The sequence below is a fragment of the Strigops habroptila genome, chromosome 7 (assembly GCF_004027225.2).
Source record: "Strigops habroptila isolate Jane chromosome 7, bStrHab1.2.pri, whole genome shotgun sequence".
NCBI lineage: Eukaryota > Metazoa > Chordata > Aves > Psittaciformes > Psittacidae > Strigops > Strigops habroptila.
The window spans coordinates 6934358-6943881 of NC_044283.2; the positions used below are offsets into that span (position 1 = coordinate 6934358).

The 9524-nt window shown below is 34.9% G+C and overlaps 1 protein-coding gene across 1 annotated transcript; it reads right to left on the reverse strand.

Moving 5' to 3' along the window:
* SPON2 (spondin 2) lies at positions 1-7043 on the reverse strand. The gene is made up of 6 exons (XM_030491898.1): positions 6509-7043; positions 5493-5718; positions 4908-5131; positions 4454-4645; positions 3219-3393; positions 1-1033 (listed from the first exon to the last, which is right to left on the reverse strand). The coding sequence occupies exons 1-6, from the start codon at positions 6674-6676 to the stop codon at positions 855-857; spliced, it is 1164 nt and encodes a 387-aa protein (XP_030347758.1). The 5' UTR covers positions 6677-7043; the 3' UTR covers positions 1-854.
* Between the last annotated feature and the right edge of the window lie 2481 nt (positions 7044-9524).

A 9524-nucleotide genomic window follows, 5' to 3' on the forward strand; every position in this document is an offset into this window, starting at 1 on the left:
TTTAAAGAATCATGGACACATTTACTGTATATATGAAGATGATATCATTTATGTTATGGTCAACAGTGTTAACTTTGAGATAGTTATCTTATAAGGGACACACACCAACAATCAGTCAGGTTTTAAATCTCAGGTAACACTTTTAATTAAGCTCAGAGGTTTTCTACTAGTATCCACACTTCTGATTTTTCTAGCAACTTTGTTGGCTGAGTGTCCTCATAACAGATATTCTTCTCACTCGTGAGAAAAAAAGAAAAAGGTATTTTCATATATTCCTAAGTCTCAAGACAAGTTTACTCAGTTATGTTATTGTCTTAACCACACTGCAAACATCTGATCATTCTGATTTATGTAGGTAGTTTCTGAAGAAATGCATGTTAAACACGTTTAGAAAGACAACAAAAATGCCAATAAATTATAAAAACATAATTTAGAGACAAAATTAATTTCTAGATATAAATAGATGTAGATCGGCAAATTACAGTATTTCAGAGCGTTATTAGTTTATATTTTGTGACTGAAAGATTTTTACATGTGTGAAGTATAATCTTTCCAAATGTCTTCTTTTCTGCCACTAGAGGGTACTCCAAGAACTTACAGTATGTTTATGGCAAGGATTTATTTGGGGTTTTTGGTCTGTTAATGATCAAGTACTGTTGTCACACTAAACCTTAGGAATTTAACCCCTCAAAATCTTGATATTAAACAACAGCTTTCAAAATCAGTCTAATATACCTTTTCAGCAAAATAGTGCTGCATACCCGAATTATGAGGAACATTGACTGACATGTAGTTGAGATTTAGTTAAACTTATCCTACTTTTAAATTATCTAAATTATTATCTTTTCTTTATTTCAGACACAATTCTCTGGTTCACATCCTGTTTCTTCATCCAGATTTGGACAAGGCATTCCATTATTGGCAGGCTGAAGAAGTACAAAACGAGTTCTGATCTTGGTCCCTGTCTTTCTGCAAATACCTCTACAGAGACCCCAGGAAGACCATTGTGAAACCTCACAGTCCAGTGGTGTTTCTGCAATACACACAATAAAAAGGTAACTTTACATAAATTTGTGCTTAAGTCAAATACGTAGTTGTCAAAGCATTAAGGAATGATGATCAAATAGTGTTATACAAAAATACATGTGTCATTAACAAAATCCATATATTATCTCACAGGCAAAAATGTCTGTTTTCAGCTCCTAAGCTCATCAACACTGGCATTATTATTATTATTACAGTCTACAGACTGTAGGAGGTAATACATCCGTAGTGCAGCGTATTATCTACTGAATTGAAAATATAGAATTCCTATCAAAGAAAACTATGCTTTAAATAATTGTATTCAAAAGATTGCATTAAAAAATATTTACTATTGATTTTGTTACTCATTTGCCTTTGCATGTCTTCCTAAAACCACCGGGATTAAAGGTTTTCTCTGGTTTATTTAGGTATATTTATATTTCTTTGCAGATAGATACTGTTCTTTTAGTTGTTCATGTAGGATTCCATTTAACTTTTTCCGAATTTGCTTCAGGATTAGAGAAAAGTCACATTTTTTTTTATCATTAAATCATCTTGCTGATGTTTGGTATGTGCACTGCAGTTCCCTTTGCCAATAAAGATATTCTGTCACTAGAAGCTTTTTAATACTAAAAGGGATTTCAATACAGTTTTAATTTACTGCAAGAAAAGAAGTCAGAAACTCTAAAGTGCTTTGTGTAATACCTACTTCCATTGAAAATCTCTCTCATAAAGATATAGGTAACAATTCCTTAGCAGGTTAAATGAAAACATTGCTTGTCACAGGAGATTGCATCAGAAGTGTGTATTACAGCATCAGTAGGTAAAATAGGTGCGCACAAAATCAGCTTTAAATGCAATACTATATGTGACCTCTGGCACAGATTTCTGGTATTACAGTGGAACTCCCTACCTCTTTTGTGACCACTCATTCCCATGTTTCTATAGGGAATGAGGGGGACAGTTTGGTAATTAAACCTGTCTTTTTGATTCTGCAATATGTTTTTAAATAGACTGATTTGCTAGTTGTATAGAGTAAAATGGGGATCTATGATTAAAAATAACTTTTGAAATATCATACTTTAAATGCATTGTTTTAAATTTGTGTCCTAAAAAGAGCCAAACGTTCCTTTCAAATGTTGTGGGAAAGGCATATGACTGAAAATGAGATATGTAGCACTTGCTTTGAATATATCATGTTTAGTAATAGAAATACATTAAAATGCTATAAATGGATAGAGAAATACCTTTATTAAAGTATGCACTTTTAGCTGTGTAGGGAATGAGTTTAATTTTGTGGATTGTGAGGTGACTTAGCACAGAGCTAGAGGCATGCAACCTTCAGACATCCTGGAGAAGGCTTTTGGAACATGGCAGCTCTTCTAGGAAAACACTGGGAATTTAGCCTTTTGCTGTTTCTCAAATAGCATTTAGGATGTCAGTCTTATTATTATTAACTCTTCTTCTTACACTTTGTAAAAATCAACTAGAAAAGTATAATGAGAAAACCTCAGTGGACACTGTCCAACTGCTACCCTTCCTTTAGAGCAAATATTATGATAAGTATGCATTTGTTAATTTGGAGATTTGAAAATTACCCATAAAACTGACTTGAGTCAGGAGTTTGCATCTCTTCCTAACTAAATGAGGTTATTGGCTAATAGTTTTAAGGAAAATGAGAGAGAACGTTATTTTTGTCATGAGGACGTATGTTCCTATCACAAATATGTCCATATCAATTGAATTATATCAATTCTTATTGCATATAACTATCAAGCCCTCTGACCTAGAAAGAGACAATAGTTCCTTTACTTGGTTATCATGTAGAAACTTAAGGATGAATATTTGCTTCAAAGGTGCAAAGAATTTGGGAACTCTGATTCTGATCAAGTGTTTCTCATAAAATTCCCTGATCTATGCAATACTAAGGCTTGAGAAGCCCTTACTGTGAGTATAACCCAAACATTTGAACCATAGCTCAAATATGCAATCCTTATTCCTTATTCTTTCAGGGATTCTCTTTTGTCAGCTGGCTTGTTTTATTTCCCATAGGTGAGCCTGGAAACTTCCTATGCAGATAGGAGAACATTCTGCCTAATCACCTGTTTCATCCACATCACCTGCCAGATTTCCACATATTTTCCTGAATGAATGGGAATAACAGAATTAAGCATATCAAAGTACTAATCACTTACCTAAGACAGAGTCTATTACTTCGTTGCTTTTAGCTGGAGGATTAATAAAAGGTGCAGAAAGACCAGGCTGGTTTTTCTTTAATTTCACCATTGTTACTTGAGCAATAGGCGGCAAAATTTTGAGTTTGGGATAATAAAATGAGTTTGCTGGGTGACTTGGAGAGGAACAAGTGATCTGTCAAATAAAAAGGAGAACCTTAATGAAACTTTATCCCACTAGTAGGAATATAACTGTAAAATCATGTTTATACATCATACTAATATTTTTTTGCAAGTAAATGCATATAATCAGTTTCTATGAACCTCAGTTCACATAACTACTGCTGGTAAGCCCAGAATTTTTATGCATAATGCTCTGAGACTGGGCACAATGAATTGTGCCATCCTTTGGATAAAGGACTGGAGTGGGAGGTACTGAAACCACAGTAATGTATGGAATGGTTTAATGGAAAGAAGTGAATGTTATTACAAAGAAGAACACAAGAGTATCATATTATAGTACTAGGTATGCTATAGCAGCTATCATATGTTTCTAGAAGGTCAAACATATTGTTTTCCAGCTTCTCAATCCTCTTATTACTCATTAGCACAGCATTTGGCTACAGAAAACGTTAAAGAAAGAATTAACTGAATGTTTGTAGTATTCAGAACATTTGAATCAAAATCTGTTCTTCACCACCCTTAAACAACAAAAGCAAAGTATGAGGCATATAGAGCATCAAGCAACGAAAGAGATTGAAAGTGGGGTCACCTCAGTAGTGAGGAAGTTCTCCTCTGCTTTCCCTTAGCTCTTTTCCCTCAAGTGTTTCAGGTTTCAACAATGCTTTGAACTGAAGACTCCTCCCATATCAGTATTCACTACTAAGAATTTTCCTGTTTAGATACATATTTAGTAATGCCAGGACTTTTGTGAATACTTTTATTTTCCCGGTGTTTTATGAATTGTTAAAAATGATATAAAAATAGTCAGATTTTACTAAAAAAACTTTAAATGTAGACTCAAATTTTCATGAACCATCTGCATTTACCTACTAAATTTGAATGATACAGAAAATAAACAAAAGCATTAGGGTTATCAGCTATGTAATAAATCCATATAGAGAGAGCATCAGCACTCTTTAAATACGGAAACCAGTTTCACAAGGGTATAGCACGTATTCATAGGATAGCTATCTTTTACAGGAAGGACTCAAAACATATAGGCATGAAGTACTAAACTATGTATATACACCTACCTCTGTAACTGTGTCCTGTGGGATAGTGGCAAAGTTTGGGGAGGAAAATGTGAAACCACTGTCAGTTCCAGCATCATATGGAAATAGGTCTACTGATACTTCTTCCATCCAGTGGTCTCCTTCACAGAGATTTAGACTGTCAATACCCACAAACCAGTCGGGGCTTGGAACAATTCGTACAACAAATGAAACCTATAAAACCAAATGATCCATCAGTATTACATTACTTTTTCTAAAATGTTCCTACTTACAGTTATTTTAACTTCAAAATTTTGAAAGAAGTGTCATGATGCTCTTTTACTTTATAGAACCTGTACAGTGCTCCCTGCAATGTCACATGCTTTTTAGTAGCTCTTCGCATTATATTATTCCTATGAGTGAGAATCCAAATATTTAATTTTGGGTGCTAGTGACATAAAATAAACTTTTAAAATTAATATGTATATTTACTTACTAAGGGATGTCTTGGATGCACTTCTAATTCAGTAGAGGTTTGTCCTGTACCACTGAAAATGGCAGGAGCAGAGAAGATTCCATGTACGCTCTGAATTTTCTCTCCAGCTTCTTCTATTTCTTTCATTAATACCCATGCTTCACCCTTTTCAGCAAAATCACGGACACCATTGCTGGCATATTCATTTTTTTTCCACATGCTGTAGTCAGAACTATGAGTAACACCTATTTGAGTGAATACATGGCATGACATAAAAGTCTGGTTTAGATTGTCCCTATTTATTCAATTTCTCTGTTTTATTTCTGAGGTTAAAAAGAAAAAAGTGTATAAAAATGAGTGAACACTAAAACATTTGGCTTATCTCTGTTTATTTCAGCTGCAGCCAATTGAAAACAGAAGTCAATTGAAAACAGTTGTGGATTTTTGAAAGCACTGTGGATACTTCACGTCTGCATTTCATTCTTAGTAACTTTGGCTATTTTTTTCCTTTTTCATTAGTTATCTTAAAATTGACTGTGGAGAAATAAAAAGATCACAGTGGTCAGAAGATTTATTTGTTATTAAAACTGTGCATACTTCACTTACCTAGCATTGATGACCACTGTGCTGGGGGCCTATAAAGTGGATACTGCTTAGGGAAAGCAGTCTGACTCCATTTCCCTGTGAAGATTATGCTGTATTTAGCAAGTTCCTCCGCTGTGCAAATAGAATCATCACCCACAGGCAAGCTGCTGGCATAACCTAGTATTGTTACAAGTAAAGTCCAGATAACTTTACAGGAGCGGTAGGCGACCGTCAGGTTTTCCATTCCCTTCCACACAAAGAAGAAAAAAATACGTTAGCAACATTAGTCACTCTAAACTCAAAATTGAATAACAGTTACCTAATAAAATGTAATGTACCGTAAGTTATAACCAAAAGGAAAGCATCTGAAACACTAAAAACTGTTCTGCTTCTAAAAACATTAATATAATGCTTTCAAATTTGATCTTTCCATGCTATATACTACAAATCTCTACCTAAGACAAGAGTTTCTAATGAAAATAAAAGTACCTTAACCTTATCCATAGTCCTACCACTGAGAAAAATCTGTTTCTGATTTTCTTTTGAAATCTTATTAGAGTCACATCTTGAATTAATTAGAGTAGCAACTGTTTCTGTGGAAAACATTAGTGGTATATTTATTCTTCTAGAGATTAAATTGCAGGTTCCTTTGCCAAAAGAAATGATTTATTTTAAATTTGTGTTCTACAAGGGCTGTTTTATGGCATAACATTTAAAATCAAATACATTTCATATTTATATAAATTACGGTGCTGTCATAGCTTGTGCATTTAAAAGTACATTGTAATTCCTTCAGATTGTTTAAGCTACACAGTTGTTAAAAAACAGTATTTTCTAAAAGTTGCTGTCATAGGTTGTGTAAATTTTTCTTTTAAATTAGTATAGAAATTGCATCAGACTGTTGAACTCCAGCAATTGTTTAAAATAACAGCCTTTAAAACTTACTTTTAAATGCCTTTGTCCTTTGAGAAAACTATACAAATATAAGTAAAACACTAAGAACATATTAATTTGTAAAAAGAGCTGTGAATACTCACTAAATATTTCCTCTGGAGCACTGGTAGGGGGAGAGCACCTGCTTTTGCTGGCAGCTGAGTTGCTCTGCAAGAGAAGACAGTAGGAGTCTTGCTATTTATGCCTGAAGAGGGTCCCTTTGGTCCAACAATTATTGTAATCTTTACACTTTCCAGGTTTGCAAAAAGCATGCCATCTTCTTGTTTGCAGGCTTTTCGGATGGACAATCAGAGGTTTCCTGTCTGTCAACTGGTCCAGGTTTCTATCAGAAGACTATGATGCCGAATAGACAAAATGCTTTAAAAAGATACCTTGGATTCTTAGTAACAGTTTGAGTTTTCTGCTGCCTTTACAGTTCTCTGCTCTGATTAATGCCTCCAAGCTATACAAATGAACTGATTCCAACGCTGGAATAGTTCTAGTGAATACACTTTAAATGAGAAGCATGTTTTCTTGTAAGTTTTATTGTCTGACAGATGCTCCTTCCAAACATTTACAGAGAGCTTGCTCACTCTCACACACCATATGTATGTGTTCAAATAAAATGGGTGAGGCAGCTAAAAAAGTCAAGAGGAAAAAAAAAATTACATTTCATAATTGCACATACTCACAGAGACTCTCTCCTGCAAATATGAATTAATCTGAAGTAGTACAGTGTATACTTTTGTGTCGTACAGTACCGTATGCTGGATGATGAAAGGGCTCTGTAACACTGTGGTTTCTTTGGAAAGAGTGGTTTTGGGAAGCTCTGAGATTTTTCTTAGCTGTCTTCAGAGTAAAAACCCCAAATAAAAATCTTATTCTTACAGTGAAATCATATATCCTCTGTAAGCACAGTACATATATACATCACCAAAATTAAGTTATCTATGAAAAATTATGCAAAATATAGTGACCCAATTAAGAAATAATGTTTAATATTGATCTTAAATTCTTTTCCCCACCACCTTCCAAATAAGGGAAAAGAGGGGGTTTGTGCTGTGCTTATAAGGTTAACAAATGCTACTGGTCAGCAAAACAAGTTCAAAAGTTTAGAGTGAACCATGAAGAAAGTCTTTCATAGGGTCTTTTGAAATTCTGAGGAACGTCACTTAAGTGCTTCCACAGATCTCCAATAGGATGGTAGAGCATATGGAAAATAATCAAAACAAACAGCACAGTAATTTTTCAGATGAAACTTCCAGGCCATCACAGTTAAGTGATAGCTTAAGTGACATGCTATGGTCCACCAGGAGGGGGTTACCAAACAACCAGGTAACTTTACAGGCACTTTATTGTGGCACTTTAACTGGAAACTTCTCCTTCCCTTCTGCCCCCCACCCCATGGTAAATCAGGAAAAGCCAAAAGATGAATAAACTGGGATGTGTGAATGGAATTTCCATTGATTATTCGCCTGGCAAATGGAATTTATTACAAGTTTCGACACAAATGGATTCAGCACCCATAACCACAATTCCTGTATATCTGGATAGATTATGGGAAATCTGTGGCAGGTTAAGCCATCTAGACATGGACATGCCCTTTATTTCCAAGACCCCTTCCTCCACCCTGTGTTAATGTGATGTTTTCCGTAATTTATTTCTGTTCCAGGAGCCAGACTCCACTAAGAAAAAAAGCAGAGAGACTTCATGGATACTTTTATCCAGTTCTTTGAGTGTTTGTTGAAGGATGATATTTGAACTACATCCAGCTCACTTCCTCCTATGCACAGAATTCCAGATCCACGGGTTCCTTAGAGAACTGAGTGTACTTACATAAGAAGTGGGTGATCTTTCCCACCCATGCAGCTACCCAGAGGAACTATACAAAGATCCCACAAGTTTTAAAATATATTGCTCAGAACACAGTTAAAATTACTTAAGGCTTACTTATTTATTACTAAGTAGCTTTAAACTTCAGTAGGCTTTGTTGTTTACCATCAAAATTACTGAAACTGTGAAGCTAACTTCACATATTGAAACACACTGTGACACTTCCAGGACAACACTTAAAGTGAGAACAAAGCAATTAGCTCTGGATCTAGCACAGAATTATTTAATGTATCAGTCTAGCCTTTTCCTTTCGAAGAATAATTACTGGCAAAAGGCACACCACCAGACCAGATCATTCTGGTTCCATGACTACATGTTATGAATGTATCCAGGCACAGGACAATACATGCGGGCTGCATAATTTGGCACAGATATTATAAGAAAAACTTAATAATAAAAGAAACTGAATCACTGGAAGTCGTTAACTTGGGAAGTCATTTGAGGTTTCTACGTACAGAGTAGACAAACAAATATCAAAAATCACAAAAGTTACAGTTATTTCTTCCCTTGGAATAGGAATGTGTGATGTATGGGCATCCAAGAGGCTTCCAGTTCTACAATTCTGTGTAATCACTTTATCCTTCTACTAGAGCTCCATTACACTAATTTCTTGAGGTTATCATACTCTTCAATGTCAGATATACAGTTAGTGGAATACAACAGAGTCTAGATCTTTTCCTACCTTACTGGCATGGGAATGAGGTACTTTCATGCATTTTAATCTGAAAACTAAAAAGTAATTCCTTCCTCAAAGACTGCAGGGAAACTGAATTATAGTTCTTATTCTTGTTCTCCAATCCTGGTCTAAAATGGAGCTTTTCTTCCTTACCATTCCTACACTGGACCTTTCCCCGTTTACAATGATGGCTCCACCATGACAGGTTTCTCAGGATTAGTATCTTCAGGACCTACAGCCTCATTCTTATCTTTATTGGATTCATAATAAAATTGTTGGACAAAATACAGTGATTGCAAATTTATTTAATTATCTTCTCTCCTCTCCCCACCCCAATGTCTGAAGCAGGAGAATACAGAGAAAAACAAAACGAGTAATGGTGTCAGAAAATACTAACTTGAGGACTCCTAGCCTTATTTCTTTAAATAGAACTGTGCTAAGCATAATCAATCTCTGACATTGTGGAGGACATCAAAACACCAAACATATCTCATAGATGGGAAGAAAGGAAAAAAAAAAAAAAAACAGAAAAAGACCCAAACATTTCCACT

Coding starts and splice junctions, on each gene's coding strand:
- SPON2 (XM_030491898.1), bottom strand. CDS start 6,676: ATGCTTTTTGCAAACCTGGAAAGTGTAAAGATTACAATAATTGTTGGA. Junction 3,394..4,453: donor CACAGGACACAGTTACAGAG/GTAGGTGTATAT, acceptor TTTATTTGACAG/ATCACTTGTTCCTCTCCAAG. Junction 1,034..3,218: donor AGTAATAGACTCTGTCTTAG/GTAAGTGATTAG, acceptor TGTGTATTGCAG/AAACACCACTGGACTGTGAG.